The sequence below is a fragment of the Xyrauchen texanus genome, chromosome 25, assembly GCF_025860055.1.
Source record: "Xyrauchen texanus isolate HMW12.3.18 chromosome 25, RBS_HiC_50CHRs, whole genome shotgun sequence".
Taxonomy (NCBI): Eukaryota; Metazoa; Chordata; class Actinopteri; order Cypriniformes; family Catostomidae; genus Xyrauchen; species Xyrauchen texanus.
Window position 1 is genome coordinate 3843437 of NC_068300.1, and position 20989 is coordinate 3864425.

General features: G+C 42.2%; 1 protein-coding gene across 1 annotated transcript in view; it reads right to left on the reverse strand.

The window, feature by feature from the left end:
- LOC127618934 (uncharacterized) overlaps nucleotides 1–9914 on the reverse strand; it is a 131715-nt gene extending 121801 nt beyond the window's left edge. The window contains 1 exon segment of the mRNA XM_052091636.1: nucleotides 9503–9914. Coding sequence (XP_051947596.1) covers nucleotides 9503–9914 — 412 coding nt within the window.
- Nucleotides 9915–20989: the final 11075 nt, after the last annotated feature.

The following is a 20989-nucleotide window of genomic DNA, read 5'->3' on the forward strand; positions in this document are numbered from 1 at the left end:
CCAAAATGAAGGTGACCGCTGTGGGTGGAAGTATATGGGTTTTAATATAAAAATAATTAACAGATATAGCAATAAACCACTGTAAATAATTAGTGTTTTTTATGGAAATAAAGGAGAGAGAGGGATAAAAGAGGAGAGCAAAAGGAGGGGCAGAAGTAATAGGTTTGTTTTAGTATAGTATTTTTTGAGACCTCTGTGTTTATAAAGGCCTTGTGTTTGTAAAAGTGTGAAATGTTCTGTGTTTGTGAGAGTTTCTGTGTCTGTGTTTGAAATTATGGGAAGTATCACTGAAGTGTGATTGCATATGGATGTGTATATGAGCCCTATAAATAAAGGGACACAGAGTGTATGCTATATGAGCCCTATAAATAAAGGGACACAGAGCGTATGCTATATGAGCCCTATAAATAAAGTATGCTGTATGAGCCCTATAAAGAAAGGGACACAGAGTGTATGCTATATGAGCCCTATAAAGAAAGGGACACAGAGTGTATGCTGTATGAGCCCTATAAAGAAAGGGACACAGAGTGTATGCTGTATGAGCCCTATAAAGAAAGGGACACAGAGTGTATGCTGTATGAGCCCTATAAAGAAAGGGACACAGAGCGTATGCTGTATGAGCCCTATAAATAAAGGGACACAGAGCGTATGCTATATGAGCCCTATAAAGAAAGGGACACAGAGCGTATGCTATATGAGCCCTATAAAGAAAGGGACACAGAGTGTATGCTATATGAGCCCTATAAAGAAAGGGACACAGAGTGTATGCTGTATGAGCCCTATAAATAAAGGGACACAGAGCGTATGCTATATGAGCCCTATAAAGAAAGGGACACAGAGCGTATGCTATATGAGCCCTATAAAGAAAGGGACACAGAGCGTATGTTGTATGAGCCCTATAAATAAAGGGACACAGAGTGTATGCTATATGAGCCCTATAAATAAAGGGACACAGAGCGTATGCTATATGAGCCCTATAAAGAAAGGGACACAGAGCGTATGCTGTATGAGCCCTATAAAGAAAGGGACACAGAGTGTATGCTGTATGAGCCCTATAAAGAAAGGGACACAGAGCGTATGCTATATGAGCCCTATAAAGAAAGGGACACAGAGCGTATGCTATATGAGCCCTATAAAGAAAGGGACACAGAGCGTATGCTATATGAGCCCTATAAAGAAAGGGACACAGAGCGTATGCTATATGAGCCCTATAAAGAAAGGGACACAGAGCGTATGCTGTATGAGCCCTATAAATAAAGGGACACAGAGCGTATGCTATATGAGCCCTATAAAGAAAGGGACACAGAGTGTATGCTGTATGAGCCCTATAAATAAAGGGACACAGAGCGTATGCTATATGAGCCCTATAAAGAAAGGGACACAGAGCGTATGCTGTATGAGCCCTATAAATAAAGGGACACAGAGCGTATGCTATATGAGCCCTATAAAGAAAGGGACACAGAGTGTATGCTATATGAGCCCTATAAATAAAGGGACACAGAGTGTATGCTATATGAGCCCTATAAAGAAAGGGACACAGAGTGTATGCTATATGAGCCCTATAAAGAAAGGGACACAGAGTGTATGCTGTATGAGCCCTATAAATAAAGGGACACAGAGCGTATGCTATATGAGCCCTATAAAGAAAGGGACACAGAGTGTATGTTGTATGAGCCCTATAAATAAAGGGACACAGAGTGTATGCTATATGAGCCCTATAAATAAAGGGACACAGAGTGTATGCTGTATGAGCCCTATAAATAAAGGGACACAGAGCGTATGCTATATGAGCCCTATAAAGAAAGGGACACAGAGTGTATGCTGTATGAGCCCTATAAATAAAGGGACACAGAGCGTATGCTATATGAGCCCTATAAAGAAAGGGACACAGAGTGTATGTTGTATGAGCCCTATAAATAAAGGGACACAGAGTGTATGCTATATGAGCCCTATAAAGAAAGGGACACAGAGTGTATGCTGTATGAGCCCTATAAAGAAAGGGACACAGAGTGTATGTTGTATGAGCCCTATAAATAAAGGGACACAGAGTGTATGCTATATGAGCCCTATAAATAAAGGGACACAGAGTGTATGCTGTATGAGCCCTATAAAGAAAGGGACACAGAGCGTATGCTATATGAGCCCTATAAATATCCATCCAGATAGAGAGGTTGATCATTTGCTGCATAACTAATGAGGAGTATGTATGAAATTTACATAAAAGAAAATCTATTTAGACTATTTTCATCAATATAAGAGGCAGAAGAGATCTGATGATTAAAAACAAAGAGGGCACTTAATAAATATTCTGATTGCAGAATGAAAACCAATGATAAAAAATATATTTGTATGTCTGTGTAAATGTGTGTGTGTGTGTGTGTATATAAGGATAAATATAATACAGTATAAACAAACAAATAGCTGTAAAACAAAAATGTGCATGAAATCAAAAAGTTAACCCTTAGTGGACTGGACAATGTTTATTCTTGGGCTGTTCTTTTCATGCCATGAATGAAGCCTGATGTAAGATTAACTAAACTGAGCAGGAGCAGCTGTTGAATGGACATGTGTCAGATCATAACTCCTTTTATATCAAAGTGATGAGTAAGAATATTTAGATTATAAAAAAGTGATCACTTTAAAGCGATTGAATTGTATTTGGGAAATCACATTATCTGGACAAACAATAAAGCTTTGAGTCGAGTGTATTGTGTTAAACTAAAGTCAAATAAGTCATTGGATTTTAAACCAAAGTTGTATTTAAGATAAGTGTTGTTATATTTCAGCAAATGGCAAAAGAGAGCAAATGATATGATAAAATATCTAATAAGAAAATTATATTTTGTATCTTATGCTGTTAAATGTGTATTATAACCTTAAATGTGAAAACTTCACATTCATGTGCCCATTTTATGTTCTGTCTGGTCCAGTTTATGAGAGAATACTATTTTAACATTATTAAATTAAACACTAGAAAGTTGTTTTTGATTTTTCTATGATTTTAAAAATGTCTGGAGAACAATTTAAATGTGAGTGCAGCGTTATCGGTGTAAACTTGATCAACCAACAAAAGATAGGCAGAGATTTGTTATTTTTGTTAGGGACTGTCTGATGAAGGCATTGAGGATGACTTTGAGGGGAAACAGGCCTCTCTTGATGTCTTCAGACAGACAGAAAGGGGCCCCGACATTAGAAAAAAGATAGATAGCAGATAGATATTTTATTTTTATTTTATTTATTTTTTGTTTGGTATACACAGAATAGGTCTTGGTTGATCGTGGATACACTGAGGAGCTGCATTTGAGACTAAAGAAAAATAAATTTAAGAATGATTTGGATCATTTAAACATTGGTCTTGGGGGCGGGTGAAGCCCATGGAGAAAGGTTAAGATTAAATTAAACATCATAACTTCCTCATATATGAATGTTAATAACTTCATATTCATGTGTCTATTTCTGTGTTTCATTTGTTATTATTATGTGTGTTGTTTCACTAACTCATTCTGGAACTAGTTTCTCACCATTGCAGACGGCTGAGAAAGATGATTTTATAGAAGTTACTAATGCTGCAGGAGGAAATCTGGAGACAAAGAAGACTGAAAATGATGTGACTGATCTGATATATCCTCCTGCGCTCATTACTGCTGGTAATCATTATTGATTTGCCATTTATAATGTGGATTAAAATTTCTCTGGAAAAGTTGATTTCAGTCTTATAAGATCACTTTATGACTTTCCAGAATGCCATCAATGGGGTTTAATGCCCGTGTCTAAATTAATGCCATCAATGGGGTTTAATGCCCGTGTCTAAATTGTTTTGAGGGTCTAAATTTAAATCCAGCAGCTAACCACTGATTTATTGATTTGAAGAGTAAATATTACAAACATGTGGCAAAGTTATAGAGTTACCTATTGGATTGGTTACTCCCCCAAATTTTCCAGAGAGTACCCTCATAATAAAGAAATAAAAAAGGAGGTTAGTGTGTGCTACAAAGTGCTGATTGAGTGTCTATTTCTATTACTACTATTTTAGCCATAGTTAATTCATGAAAGTATCATTTTAGAGGTATAATATTGATAACTGTTAAAAGATGATGAAACATTTGGATAAAAAAAATAAAAAAATAATAATGTAAGGGTCATGAGAAATTAAAAGTACGTAGTGTATCTTACTGAGCAATTATTTCAAAACACAAGAAAAGAGATGTTTTTAGATATGTTTGTCTTTAAGACTTTATTCTGTTTAATCTTTTACTTTTCTGTTAGTTTAAAAACTTGATTTATATTATTTTATTAGATAGAATGGAAGTTCCTTCACCTGAGAAAGTGTAAGAAATGGACAAAGTAGTAATAATAAATTATTACTTAACAATAAAAAGGGATTATAATATATTAATAATAAGATAGGTGTTGTAAATGTAAAGCTCTGCATGAACAGAAGGCTAAACATAAGTTGTATTGATTATATAGAGAATGTCAAAAAAGACATTGTGTTCTGGTTTATTAAAGATTAGAAGGTTATTTGTGTGTTGTTTGAATGGACAGAAGAAAGTAAGTTGAGAGTAGTTTTTTGTTGGTGTGCAATGAGAAAGTTTGAAAGCAGTTAATATAATCAGTTATTATAAATATCACTTTCTACTGTTGAATAATAAATTAAATATATTATTGTGAGATTCTAAAATGAAAGAAGAAATAGCTGTAATGGGATTAGAAAAAGTGTGAGGGAGAGGAATGCCCCCTTCTCACTCTCAGTCTAAAATTGATAAGTGTCTGCTTGAAACAGAACCACAAGAGCAGATTTTGAAGAAATATCCATAAGTTGTTTTATTTTATTTTGATTTGATTTGTATATGTAAAATGTTGTGCCTTGACAATAATGTTAGATAGAGTGATATGAAGGAGTTCAAACAGCTCTCCTCATCAATGATTAAAGATTTTATATATTAAGAGGGCAATCTAAAGTTAAGGGTTTATACTGAAGACAACAGATTAAGTTGAAAATTCATCTGAATGAATAAATGTAGGTTCAAAAACTATCTAGAGACTATTATTGAATTAAGGTGATGTTTTTAAATTAAGCTTCCTAGAAGCGTGAGAGGCTCTGATCTGATGTTAGTCCTCACCATGATACATAGTTTTGTGTAACATTTGCTAAGTAGCAGAAATAAAACCTGAATGGAAATGAATGATCTTTAAATGAGTTCAATTTTAGCATATTTTACTTTTACTTTGGACAATTTTAATAGATTGATGAATTTTTAATAATGCTTTTTTGAATTTAACCATGTTTTGAATTGTCTCCATATTTAAGCATTTGTAGATGTTCCATTGGCTGTGTCGGTTCTCTGGTGATACTCCCTGAAAAAGAAAATATCTGTTTACTGATACCAAATTATTAAGGATTGAGGACTGAGCAGCATCAAGACCAGTGGCAAGAGGTGACGACCCAATGACGGGTAAGACTTGACAATGGCGTCACCGCCCAAGAAGGTTTGAAAGGGTTTTAAGGAAGTGGATGAATGCTCCTAGATCAGAAGCATCAAAAGGGAGGTCTAGAGGAGACCTGCCCAAAAATTGAAAGTTCCACTGAACCCGACAGCATTTTAATAACCGCTTTACTAAAATAACTTATTTGTTGTCAGGGGATCATACCCTGTGTAATGTGTTAATTGGAACAAAGTCAGGCTATGCCTGGCTCCTGCCTGGAGGAGGCAGAGGACCCATGTGTTATTTAGTGCTAGAAATGAGATGCAACAAATGTGTGTGTAGCAAATGACTCTAATAAGGGAAATCATTTAATATATTAATCAAATGAATGCAGAAAGTAATGATTGTTAGTTAATATAAAACATGTAACCATATGAGGTGATTACAGTGTTCTTTATGCATATAAAATGAAATAGTCATGCTGTTGCCATCATTGAAGCAAGTTAGGACAGGATGACCCGCTGAAGGAGAGAAGGTGGAAAACAATTGCGGCCTACAATACCAATGAATAAGAAAGACATATTAATATGGATGTTATTACTGACATACTTGGGACAAGTGTTGCCCCCAATGACGGGGCCTAGCAGAGAAACGTCCCAAGAAGGACCAGGATCACCAGATGAACAATTATAAGAAAGTATACTGCAGAATGGGTTCCCTACAATCAGCCTTGGGGATCTTGGTTGGCCTTTCCAATGAAGCTGACCAAAAACTAAATACTCCAGAAAGTGAATTCAGAAAGTACAGAGCACTTGACAGACTGTATTGAAGTATTTATGAATATGGACTTCCCAATGATGAATTCGAGGCAAGATTCAGATGAAGAAGAGCAGCAAGCACAAAAACAAGAACAAAGATGAAATACATATCACTGTGAAGGCATGGGAAGAATGCCAAGTAGAATTAACCCCATGTCTTACTTTTATACATTGGGCAGGCAAAGTAATTGGAACAGGTCGAGGGTTCGCCTTGGAAGAGCCTGAAGTATTGATTTGATAATCCTGAGGAGAGACATATCAGTGGACCAGAAGACGAAAAAAAAAGCCACTAAATAGAAAACAAGTTGAGGCAGTACTGAAATATATAAGAACATTTTAAAATATCCTTTGAGAAATAAATAAGAATTCCTCAACCCAGAAAAAGTCCAGGGGAAGTCAGGGGTCGGATACTTTTAGTGGTCCTCGTCTGACCAGCCTGGTGAAGATTAGCATAGTAGAATAGAACACTCTGGGGTTAAAGAGGTACTGAATTATTATAAAGTAAATATAGAGGGATAGTAAAATGGCACCAACACCAATAGATCTGTTAGGAATTCCTTGTCTTGTTTCACTGTTGCCCTCTGTCTGCCATTTTTGTCACCTTGCATTCCATAGTTTTCATTTTGTCCCTTGTTTAGTTCCACTGTCTCACTTGTCGTTGTTTAGAACTACACTTCCCAGAATCCACCTGCCATCATCACTGCCATTTTGTTATCTCCTCGTCTGCTTCGCTGCCTCCATTCGTAACAGAGTGTTCCCTGCCTGTGTTTTCTAGTTTTATGTTTATTTCCCCATTGAGGGTTTTCCTTTGTGTTTTTTCTTGCTTGTTTACTTAATAAAGTTGAACTGCGATTGGATCCGCATCTCCTCGTCTGCTTCGCTGCCTCCATTCGTAACAGAACGAACGACCAGGAGTGAACAAAAAGCAGGGCTTAAATACACAGTGAGTGATGACAGAATGAGACACAGTTGAAAACAATGAACAAAATGGCAGTGATGATGGCAGGTGGATTCTGGGAAGTGTAGTTCTAAACAATGACAAGTGAGACAGTGGAACTAAACAAGGGACAAAATGAAAACTATGGAATGCAAGGTGACAAAAATGGCAGACAGAGGGCAACAGTGAAACAAGACAAGGAATTCCTAACAAGATCAGATATGCATGGAGTTTCCAATGTATAGAGAGGTGATAAAAGAGATGTCTAAGAAATGGGAAGGAAGAACAAAGGGGCTGAACACAATTGGCCAGCAGAGGGGACATTTGTTGTGGGGATATGTAGAGAAATGGAAGCATTGATAAAAAATCATGAACCAAAAGATAAGAGCCAGAAGAGGATAATGAAACGAGATGGGGAACTAACGATGCTCCATATGTTCAAGACCAAGGGGACAGAAATAATAAAACAGGAAAGGGAAGGAAAAAAGGGGGATGAAGAAAAAGGAGAGACCCCCCTCCCTATGCACCAACAATGGAGACGAAAGGGAATTTGCAAATGCCTATGATGGAGTTTAAAGGGGAAGTGCACATGGCTGGAGAAATCGAAGTCACTGAGAAAGTGCAAACAGAGTCAGAAGAAAAACCAGCAAATCTATACCCAGACATCAAACTGAGAGGAACTACGAGCTACAATAATGGGGAAGCAGTGGGATCAGAACAAGACAGCGCAAAGGGTCAATGGACGCCAAGTCAAAGATGGGAAGGGCCAGAAGGATCAGATCGAGAAACGCACCAAGAGATGTTAAGCCAATGAAGAATAAGGGATGAATTAAACAAACAATGCCAGGAAGCAATAATAGAAGGAATAAAAGGGTGTGCGGGGCAACAGAACAAAGAACAAAGAAAACAAAAAGAGCAAGAAAGTACATATGAAGACGACGACCTAATAGAACTTGAGACAGATGACGACATGACAATATCACCAAGAGTGAAAGAAGGTGTGAGAAAGTGGAAGATGAGAAAAGATATGATCAGCATCCGGGCCAAGTCACAGAGACTATCAGACTCCATGAGAAAGGAAAAAGAGATGTTGGAAAACATGAGAAGGTCGACAAAAAGAAGAGAGCATATCGCTCCAGACATAAACACCCTGGAATATCGGACAAAGGGAAAGGTAAAACAGGTTACAGGACAGCTTTATCTTGAAGACATGCCAGAACAGACTAAGCAAAAATGGCAGAGAATGGCAGCAAGAAATGGTCAAAACTGATGTGGAATCTGCTGGAGAGGATGATGAAGAATGGCCAGGTGAAGAGGAAGTGGGAAGACCAGTTAGGCGACAAAACAAGGTAATGTCGTCACGGTGTCCTATCATGACTGGCAGCCCTTCCTGACATATATGAAGGAGCAGGAAGGTGGATTAGAGATGTTGAGGAGCGAGCAGTAGGAACTCAGCTGGCCCTGGGAGATATTAAAGCACTTCTTGCAAGATGCATTGGAGGAGGCAAAATGGCAGAAATACTAGAAAAAGCCAAAGTAGGAAATGCAGTGGACAACACAAATTATGATGAAATACCATTCAGCAGATGCCAAAATGTCATCTGGAAGGCCCTGAGAGAAGAATTTCTCACCAACCTAGATCCGAAATCAATAAAAGGAGAGCCACTGAAAACCCAAAAGCCTATATCGAACGAGAGCTAAAAAGATGGAAGCTGGAAATGGAAAAAGATCCAGAAAAGGATCCCTGGATGACAGATGTGTTCCGAACGGCTATAATAGAGGCTATGCCTATGCCAGTAAAGGACAAGCTGGAAGACGTGGTGGGGTTAACTACTAAGACACAGAAAGAGTTCTGTGCCCATGTGATACATGCAGTGGAACAACACAGACGAAATGAAGAAAAAATAAAGCAACAAGAGAAGGACGTAAGAAACTGGAACAGCTACAATTGGAAGAACTAACAGGAAACAAGAAAAGAATTCAAGCAGCATTAAAAGGAAAAGATGTGCCCACCTCTGTAATGGCACCAGTGAATACAGCATTACAAACTCCGATCAGTGCACAGGCCCAGATGACTTCAAGTGAGACAGCTGCACCTATGGCTCCCTGCGCACCACCTGTGCCCATGTATCAACCTGTACCAGCAGTCCAGGCAGCACCAGTGGTTCCTGTACTAAGTGTTCAAAATCTGATACCTATGCAGGGCCAGATAATGCAACAGCCCATGCCAGCTGGGATGTACCGCTTCCCCGATCAAAAAGACTGTAAAATGACAATCGATTGACATGAAAATGTAAATCATTAAAAGGAAGAAACATACCAGAAGAAATATAATCTTCATCATCTCTCTGTTGTTCCTCTACTGTGATTTGTTCTTTTATCTCCTCCAGCTTCACTTCAATCATCACTGGCATCTGCTGTTCTCCAGCAATACTGACAGAAGTCTGAGACTCTGTGGAGGTTTGACCGTCATCATCTTCATAACTCTGTTTTTCCTCTACTTTGATTTCTCCTCTCATCTTCATCAGGTTCCTGCAGTCCAGCAGCTTTACTGAACACATCTTCGCTGGTGTCATCAGCATCTGCTGTTCTCCAGCATTACAGACAGAAGTCAGAGTTTCTGTGAAGGTTTGATCATCATCATCATCTTCCTTACTCTGTTGTTCCTGTACTGTGTTTTCTTCTTTTACCTCCTCCTGCTTCACTTCAGTCTTCACTGGTATCTGCAGCATCTGCTGTTCACCAGCATTACTGACAGAAGCAAGAGACTCTGTGGAGGTTTGATTATCTTCATCATCATCATCATCATCATCATCATCTATTCTGTTGTTCCTCTACTTTGATTTCTCCTCTCATCTTCATCAGGTTCCTGCAGTCCAGAAGCTTCACTGAACACATCTTCACTGGTGTCTGCAGCATCTGTTGTTCTCCAGCGTTACAGACAGAAGTCAGAGACTCTGTGGAGGTTTGATCACCCTGATTACCGTCAGTAGAACAGAGTAAAGTGAGCTGTGAGTCCTGTGTGTCTCTGGATCTCTGTTCAGAGAGTTTGTCCAGCAGTCGCTGTGGTGTGGACTGATCTCTGCCGCTCCACACTGAATCCTGACATTCTGTGGAGGTCCCATCAGTCACACACACTGAAGATTGACAGGAAAAATTTTCCAGCTCCTGACAAACACAACACAATCACATCTGTACCGTTCATCATATCACATCATTAGAAAGCTTACAATCTCAACTTTAAGAATGAAATGAATGTTTAACCTGTAACCTGTCGTCTCTCTCCATCAGTTTTGTTTTCAGTGAAGTCACCTCTTTCTTCAGCTGAGAGATTTCTGTGATGAAATCATCAATATCCAGCATGGACAGATCAGTTCCTACTGATTTACAGCAGATCACATCCACCTGATCTCTCATGATGAACATCTGAACACAAAAACATCATCATTACAATGAACTGACATTCATCAATCTCAAAAAGATTATTATAGGATTATACACAAGAACTTTGTTGTTGTGTTTAATGGGGCTTTTACATCTCCTACTGGACTGTAGTGTGGATGCATTTGGGAAAACGAATTTTGGGTTTTATTGTAAAATTTTGGTGACTTTAGGAGCCGTTTTTTTTTAGTACTCTTGTGTAGCACTAATGTAAATACAGATTGTTACACACACATCATATACACATCGATGGATGCTCCTTATAGTAGACTAAAAGTTTCCCCACTACTTATACAGGTTTCCAGCTTGAACAGGGTCATGACAATTCGCTTTCGGGTTGGAACCGGTGGCAACCTGCGACAGGCGCAACATCGGGACCAATATTTGTATCAATAAAAGGCCATTTGAATGGAAACAGGCAGAAGACGGCAAATTTAGCTAATTTTTGTTTACAAAACAGCACGAAAAGTGGATGGAAACTAGATTATTGACAAACTCTATATTTTTATACATTGGAACTCTATTTTAAAATGGCATGATTTTTAAATACATTTTTAAATCATGTTAAAGCATTCATGAAATGTTTTTTTTTTTTATATAGTTTTATTATCTTTCATCAGCTCCACTGATAAAGTTAGTAAAATTTTTTGCATTAAATCATTTCGGGTGGTCTGGGTAGCTTAGCGAGGATTGACTCTGACTACCACCCCTGGAGTCACGAGTTTGAAGTCAGGTCTACTAAGCTACCAAATTGGCCCGGTTGCTTGGGAGGGTAGAGTAACATGGAATAACCTCCTCGTGGTCACTATAATGTGGTTCTCGCTCTCGGTGGGGCACGTGGTGAGTTGTGCGTGGATGCCTCCACGTGTGTTACATCTCCGCGGTAACGTGCTCAACAATTCACTAGATAAGATGGGCGGTTTGACGGTCTCAGACACGGAGGCAGCTGACCTTCGTCCTCCACCACCCGGATTGAGGCGAGTCAATACACTACCACGAGGACTTAGAGTGCATTGGGAATTGGGCATTCCAAATTTGGAAGATAAAGGGGAGAAAAACATAAATAGTTTTCATCTTTCACTTTTGTTTTAGAATAAACTCAGTTTTCAGTTTCATAAACTCATCGTTTTCCAAAGTATGTGATAATGGAAAGTTTTCGGTTGTGGAAAACGAGAAACGTAAACGTAGCTAAATTAATGAGATTCATCACCCGCCACCGTTGAGTCACTAGGTCACCATGAGGACTTGGAGCACATTGGGAATTTGGTATTCCAAATTTGGGAGAGAAAAAATGTATACATTTCACTCCCTCTCTGGCCTGACATCGATCAAGTTTTGTGTTCCCTCAAAATAAAATTTGCCATGATTTTACTAAAGTATCCATATTTTAACAATGATATTCGTAGTGAAAATATAGTACTACAGGAAATGGAAAACTGTGGTTAATGTTGTGTTATTATGGTTTGACCACAAATATCATAGTTTATCTGTGGTTACTCTAGTAGTTTAATCATGGTATTTGAAGTAAAACCATAATAATCACAAGATTAACCATGATACATCTATAGTCAAATAAAAACACACTGAAGCCTAAAAACATACAATAAAAAATCATGGCTTTACTATAGTAGTTACCATGACAGTGTAAAGTTTTTGATCTGAAACATGGTTCTCTTACGAGAGGTTCTCTCGTATTGCGTAAGCTAGTTTACGCTACGGGAAAGATTAATCTTTTCTGAGATATTGAAGCCAAAAAATTATCCTTAATTTTGTATCATTTGTCAACGCAGTGCAGCAACTGCAGACCTTGAGCGGGCTAGCTAGCGAGCTCATTGGTTGCTCGGCGGCAACTGCTGCAGCCTATAGACGAACTTGGGTGAACTCGCATCCAATGAGAGGCGTCCGCGCGCTTACTGCATCAAAGCCCGCCAAAATGGGCGTGGCTAGAGTGCATATAAGCGTAGTTCGTAGGCTGGAACCCTGATTTTCATCTCTTCAGCGAAGCTCTTCGCATCTCTGAACTGGAAGCCGCGTCGCCGTTCGAGGGGCATCTAGCAAGCTTGGACAGCGCTCGAAGAAGCCGGCCGTCTCCACCACCTTCAGCCATCCTGCGAGCTACGCCATCCGGCGACGTATTCTTTTTTAGAGCAAGCTAGTTCTTAACAAACTTCACAAAAGAGTAACAAGCGTCTTTTTAAAGATGCCTCGCACCACTTGCGCTTCATGCCGCGCCCCTCTCAGTGCCGGAGACCGCCACATCATCTGCGCTCTCTGCCTGGGACTGGGGCATGAAGAGCTCGCCCTCGCTGAAGGCGGATGCGACCTCTGCGAGGAGCTTCCGATGTCGACCCTGCGGGCTCGACTCGAAGCGCTCAGAACCGAAGCCGCCGCGCCGCCTTCCGTTCGCCAGCGCAGGAAAAAGCGCCGCTCCCAAAGGATGCCAGAACCGGTGATAGAAGCGACTGCCTCGCCGGAGCCTCTCCCTCGAGCATCGCTCTCACCCTCCCCGCCCCCCCGGGATGCGCAGTTGCCGCCCAGCGGCCACACTGCTGCCATCTCGGAGGACGAGGCGGAGGATAAGGGCTGTTCCATCATGGCTTCGGACAGCGAGGAGTGGTCAGGCTCCCACGCCTCCTCCTCGGCCCAGGAATCCAGCAGGACCTGCGCCGGAGTCGAAGAGGAACTAACACGCCTCCTCACACAGGCCTTCGACCGCCTCGGGCTCGAGTGGTCACCGCCCCCTGAGCAGGCTAGCAACAGACTCGACGGCTGCTTTCTTCAGAACCGTCGCCGCGCAACACCCGCGGCCCGGGCCGCTCCCTTCCTGCCGGAACTCCACACTGAGCTTGCAAAGTCGTGGAACGCGCCTTTCTCGGCCAGGATCCGTTCCCACGTCTCCACCCCTCTCGCTTCGGTGGACGGCGCCACCGAGAAGGGCTACTCCCCCATCCCCCCGGTCGAGGATTCGGTAGCAGCACACCTTTGCCCGCCCTCCACGAGATGGCGGTCTAAGCCAGTGCTCCCGTCTAAGGCCTGCAGAGCGACTTCCGCCTATGTTGGCTGCGCCTATTCTGCCGCCGGCCAAGCCGCATCTGCTCTGCACTCCATGGCCATCTTACAGATCCTCCAAGCGGACCTTCTTCAGGAGTGGGATGAGAAAGGCAGGCACCCAGAGGCTTTTACAGATCTAAGAAGCGTGACGGACCTCGCCCTTCGCGCCACCAAAGCTGCAGCCCAAGCTCTAGGGAAGTGCATGGCCTCGCTGACTGTGACCGAGAGACACCTGTGGCTAACGCTATCCAACATGGGAGAAGCAGAGCGCTCCACGTTCCTCAACGCACCGATCTCTCCGACCGGTCTCTTCGGCTCCGCGGTGAGTGGCATTGTTGACCGCTTTTCAGAAGTCCAGAAAGCCACCTCTTCCTGCCGCGTCGCGCTAGCTCCTCTGCAGGCCGCCCACGTGACCAGCCTCCTGCACGAGCCTCTTCACAGCGCCCAGCTAAACAAAGTCAGACTTCTCAGCGTCGACAGGGCGGCCGCCCTCGATCACGCTCAGACAGCCGCCGCAGACCGCCGCCCCCCCGCGGGCCTCGGTCTAAGGTTGCGCTGAAACCTGAGCAACCGAAGTCCTCCTAGCTTTGTTGAAAAAAACGACGGCTCAGTCCCGCCGCGGCCAGACCACCGTCAAAGCTTCGCCCCCTGTCAGTGCCCTTCTCTCAGGCTACTACAGTGGTGGATTCAGCAGCCAACAAGCCGGTGATACTGCCCGCTTGCCTGCACTCAAACGCCGTTTTCTCGGCGACCCAAAGAAATCTTGTAAAGAGCAAACATGCCTTATGTGTAGAAAATGTGCCCACAATCCAGTGTTCACCCCTACACACAAGCATTACACTTCCCGTGTTCCTATCAGAGCCCACTCACATAAAGCGGACACAGCCCGCTCGAGTGTTAGAGTCAATAAACGCGCCCACGAATCCGTGCGTGTGCCCCTTCTCTGGCCGCTCTGTCACACGACCAGCCTTATGTGTAGAAAATGTGCCCACAATCCAGTGTTCACCTCTACACACAAGCATTGCATTTCCCGTGTCCCGATCAGAGCCCACTCACATAAAGCGGACACAGCCCGCTCGAGTGTTAGAGTCAATAAACGCGCTCACGAACACATGCGCGCGCCCATTCTCTGCCCGCTCTGTCACACGGCCAGCAAACACTTCTCTGTATGTAAGTCCCGTGCCCGTGACTATGCTCGCGCATCACTTAACAGATGTGACTCTTTCCCCATTCACCTCAATCGGAAGTCACTCACAGAACAGCCTGTCCCTGCTGTCTGCGAGCAGTCATGCATAAGCACAGTAAGCGCGCTCACACATTCTGTTCAGCTGCTGTGTGCGGCAATCAGGGCGATTTGGCCATTCACCCTCTAGCGTTACGCTTCAAAGCGTGGGAAGCTATCCCAGGGATATCCAAATGGGTGTTAAGCACAATAAAACAGGGCTATTTGATACAGTTCGATCGCCGCCCTCCCCGCTTCAGAGCTGGCTCGAAACTATTGTGAACACGGAAGCAGCCTGCATGCTTCGTTCAGAAATAGCAAACCTTCTGTGCAAAAGGGCCATAGAGAAAGTGCCGCCTTCTCTGAGCGAGTCGGGGTTTTACAGCCGTTATTTTCTTGTTCCCAAGAAAGACGGCGGCCTCAGACCAATATTAGATCTCAGGGTTTTGAACAAGGTGCTTGCAAAAAGACCGTTCAAAATGCTTACAATCAGGAAACTCCTCGCGCATACGCGCCAGGGGGACTGGTTTATCTCTCTTGATCTGAAAGATGCCTACTTTCAGATTCAGATAAATCCCCGTCACAGGCCATTCTTGAGATTCGCCTTCGACGGCCAGGTTTATCAATACACCGTCCTTTCGTTCGGCCTGTCTTTAGCACCCGTACTTTCACGAAGTGCATGGATGCGGCGCCGCACCCCTGCGGAGTCAGGGCTTGCGAATTCTGAACTATTTGGACGACTGGCTGATTATGGCACAGTCACATACGGAGCTTCTGTCTCACAGAACAGTTCTCCTCAGCCATCTGAACAGTTTGGGTCTTGCAGTCAATTGGACCAAGAGCTCACTACAGCCCAGTCAGGCAATTTCCTTCCTTGGAATAGAACTAGACTCCGTGGCAATGACGGCTCGCTTATCTACACAGCGCGCACGCCGTGTTCAGAGACTAGCCGCGTCCTTTCAGATGAACAGCCTCACGCCTCTGAAAAAATTTGAGAGAGTGCTAGGTTACATGGCTTCAGCCGCAGCAGTACTTCAGCTGGGTTTACTGCGCATGCGCCCGCTTCAGCATTGGCTAAACACCCGCTGGTGCCCAGGACTGGCCCAACCGCCCGCTTTACGCCTTCCCTCCCGTCTCGCTATTGCCACAGGTAATGCAGAGGATCAGGGAAACGCGTCACTCGGTGCTCCTCATAGCCCCGCGTTGGGAGAATCAGACATGGTTCCCGGAGCTTACGCAGCTGTCACTGACAGCGCCGTGGCCCATCCCAGTGAGAGCAGATCTCCTCTCTCAAGCTCGCGGCACGATCTGGCATCCCCACCCGGCGTTCGCTGAACCCCTGCACGGCCAGTCACTGGGAAAAAACGAGCTGGTCATCCGCTTCCTCAGGGGAGCTAGAAGGATGAACCCCCCGCGCCCCCCATGGGTTCCTATCTGGGATCTTTCTATAGTTCTCGAAACTATGAAAGCCCCCCCTTTCTAACCGCTTCAATCCGTGGATTTGAAATATCTTTCACTCAAAACCGTTTTTCTGACTGCCCTGTCATCAGTCAAACGTGTGGGAGACCTTCACGCGCTGTCTGTCAGCGCTGCGTGTCTTGAGTTTGGACCAAGTGACTCCAAGGTCATTTTAAAGCCTAGACACGGCTATGTTCCCAAGGTGATCGGTACTCCTTTCAGAGCACAGGTCATTTCCCTATCGGCGCTGCCAGCATCCGATAGCGAACACGACGCCAATCTCCTTTGCCCAGTCAGAGCACTGAGATTGTATACTGCGCGCTCGGCCTCTTTCAGACGCTCTGAGCAGCTTTTCGTTTCGTTCGGAGGGCGAACCAAAGGTCTCGCCGCTCGAAACAGACACTGTCTAGATGGATAGTGGACGCTATTGCTGCCGCGATACGCGTCAAAAGACCTGCCATGCCCGTTGGGCATTAGGGCTCACTCCACTAGAGGCATGGCCTCCTCGTGGGCATGGTCCAGCGGGATTTCCATTCACGACATATGTGTGGCAGCGGGCTGGGCTTCCCCCTCCACCTTTGACAGATTTTACAATCTGGAAGTGCCCGCCCTGCAGGCAAAACTACTAGCGGTTTAATACGCTACAGCTCCCCTGGTGAGCTGCACTGATGGGACTCATTCCACACAGACCGGCACCGCCGCTTTGTCGTTCCCTTCCCACTATGTGCTTATGTATTACACACACACTGGCCCGCACTCTTGCCGGCCAAATATTATTTCCCCACTCACAAGGGCTCCCCCGGGTCCCCCCACCCCCGGGGCTCATGCAGTGGATGCTTGGCGCGCACGGCGTTGACAATGGGTTCCCGTAGCGTAAGCTAGCTTACGCAATACTCGTTCCCTCATCTAGAGAGAACCGAGGTTACGTTAGGTAACCGATTCGTTTTACTATAGTAATATTGTAGTAAACATGACTGAGGTGGGACATGTTTGTTTTAGTTTTTTTTGGACCAAAACCATGTTTTAATAAAGATTATTCATGGTTAATCTTGTGATTACTTTGGTTTTATTACAAATACAATGATTAAACTACCTCAGAAATCACAGTTAAACTACATTTATTGTAGAAAACCCATAATAATCACTATATTATGTTTTTTTTTTCGTTTTCTTTTATCGTCAGTATTAGTTTTCCTGTAGTATTATAGATTCACTACGGATATAATGGTTAAAATATGGTTACTGTAGTAAAATCATGGTAAATTTATAGCGAGAGACAGGAAAACTATTTCAGAAAACAAATCCCACCTGAAGGGGCTCCGAAGTTTTTTGTTTGTTTCTCCTGAAACTGAATATTTTAAAGAGTCCGTCACAAAACCGCCAAAAACGACGATAATAATCTTCTATTACGATCATTAAAACGCCAAAGAGAGAAAAACAACATGCTCAGAACACAAACTCTCAAACATAATCTCACAAATGAAGATAAACACATTCAAACACTTACAGATAAAATCTTCTTCTTCTTCTCTTCTTCTTCTGTTTATGGCGCTTTTGCGTCTCCTACTGGACGACTTCTTCTTTGTTACGTTTAATGGCGGGTGGCAACCAGCATTATGGTGCATTACCGCCACCTACTATGTTGAGTGTGGGCCAGAGCTTTCCTTCCCTTGAAGAAACAAAATAAATAAAACTAATACAGTTTTTTACAATCGCTATGACAATTTGTTCTGTACTTTTAACAAATGTCCTAAACTCTTAACACACCAACACACCTACAACACACAATTGGCAAAACATTTAATTTCATGCTCAAAATCACACATTGTAAACTAAACTCCAACACTAATTTTCAAAATACAATAATACACTAGCAACATTACACAATGTCTACAAAACACTGCAAACATGTCTCAAAATGAAATAATTTTTCAAAACACTAACATATGTTCTCGTCCAACAGGAAGATTTAGTCAATCATAGCACAATGTCATAAAAACACTAACATCAGATGGAATTACAGAAACTGCATTATTTTATATGTGTTATACAACAGACAGTATATTGTATTGATCATAGATTGTGCTTTCCAGTTTCTTTTGAAGCCTCTCTACATTTTTGTTTTGTTGGGTTTAGGTCTTTTGCTGCAGAAATTCAATAAAAAAAGACCCATCTCAGAGTGCTTTATAGAATGTACGGTTATTGAAAAAATGAAGACAGAGACAGAATTGCTGCAATAAAGACTTTATTTGCAAAAGGACATTACTGCAAGATAACAAAAATATGCAATATAGCTGCCATTTTACAGTATTATGTGAAAATACAAAATATACGAACAGAAAAAGCACCAGAAGAATAAAAAAAAAGAAGAAAAGAAAGAGTCATCTTCTAATCTGCCCAGTCTTCTGCATTTGGCCACATGTTCTCATCCACATCACACCTGATATCTTCTCTGGCAAGGCATCGTGGGAAGAATCTTTTGGCATGCCTTATCCACCCCTGGCAGTGTTCAGCTGTGATGTCTTGGCATGCAGCATCCATTGCATCCAGGAGGGACATTTGGTCGTGTGGATGATGGTCAAAAACCTTCCATCTCCAGGATGAGAAAAACTCCTCAATGGGGTTGAGGAAAGGGGAGTAAGGAACAAGGAAAAGGGACATCATCCTAGGATGGGCGTCAAACCATGCTGTGACTGCACGGGAATGGTGGAATGCCACATTGTCCCACTACTCTCCCTTGCCCTTGTCCCACTCCTCTCCCTTGTCCTGTTATACGTCTTCCTCTACCTAGTGCATACATTTTTCTTTCTTTCTTTTGTTGCTCTATATTGTTCCCTTTCCACAAAACATCAGCCCAAAAGGTCCTCTTTTACATTATACCTTATAGTCATGCGATTGAAAGAATCTCAACACCTGAGAGTGTTTCCTAGATGGGAATCAGCTGTGATTTATATATTTGCATAATTCAATCAGCTGTTTCTCAGTAACAAAAGAATAAAATACAGGGGATATATTTGTGTTTCAATTCACAATATAAACAGCTGTTTCCCTTGACTTTAGCCTGTAAGGTTAGGTTTAGAACATGGTGTTATCTGTTCTGACATACAGTGTTAAAGCATTGGAAAATTTGGCAATAAAAATCCATTGTTTTGGTCTTGTTTGAGCTTGTGTGTAAAAGAAGTTCAAGCATTTTAAATTTGTGTTAATTGTATGCATTTTGTGTTAAAGCAACAAGAAATGTGTTAATAGTATAGCTTACACAGACAGATGTAGTGCTAACTGTGTTAAGAGTTTTGGAAAATTGTTAAAAGTATTGAAAAATCTGTCATAGCAATGGTAAAAACTGTAATAGTAATAATACTAATAATATTTCCTGCCCCTAAATTCTATTTATCAATCCAGTTTCTCTCAAATAACAGAATAACTTCCCTACTTCAATATCAAAAACATTTTTTAGACTTAATTCTTCCTGTTCAAACTTTGTACTTTCCTCCCTTAATCCTTCCCGCTCTCGAGAGAATTTTTGACAGTGAAGAATTACATGCTCAACTGACTCCTCTATTTGGCAATGTTCACACACTCCTGAAGGGTGTTTATTTATTAAGTGCAAAGTTTTATTAAGCCTAGTATGTCCTACCCTTAGCCTTGTCAAGATGCTCTCCTCTTTATTGTTTCTTCTGGCTATCCTTCCTGTACCCACATCTTGCTGTAATATATAGAGATGTCGCCCTGTGTTTCCTGTATCCCAACTGTTCTGCCACTCCTTAATGATGTTTCGTTTGATTATTCCTTTAGCTTCAGACTTACTGAGTGGAACGCACAAAACCTCCTCCTGCAGCAGAGCCTGTTTTGCTAATGCATCCACATCTTCATTTCCCTTAATCCCTCTGTGTGCTGGAATCCACATAAATATTACCTGCATGTTCATATTTTTAATTCTGTACAATGTTTCATAGATCTTATTTACTATATCTTTACTTAGATGTAAATGACTGCAGTGACATTAATGCAGAGCATGAGTCTGTACATAAAATAACTTTTTTAATTTGTAATTCTTCTACCTTCTGTAATGCTATTACAATTGCCAACATCTCTACTGTATACACTGATAGATGATCTGAAGTCCTTCTTTTACCAGAAACATGCAATGTAGGAATACTAAAACCAAAACCTGTTTTCCCTGTATTAGGATCCTTGGATCCATCTGTATATGAACATATGTTTGATATAGTGTTTGTATTCTATCTTCCACCAGTACTGCAATATTTCCAAATCCTTTTTGACCCTGCATTTTTCTCAGGAAATATAAATCTTCTGACACTGGAGGAAACAACCAAGGTGGTGTCACTGATAATGGCACTGTCGGGATATATCCTCCTTGATTTAATGTCATGTCTCCAGCTATTTCCTCACATCTCCATGCAAAGCATCCCCGTTTAGCTCTTTCACTCTCCCAACATGGGAGAAGTATCTTAGTTGTAGGATGTCGATCCCCAGAATGCCCTTGTAAATTTATCCAGTAGTGCATCATTAACTGCTTACGTCTAATGTGCAACGGCAATTCCCCCATCTCAACCTGAAGAGCAGCCACAGGAGTTGTTTTCACAGCCCCACAGCATAGTCTTAGAGCTTGAG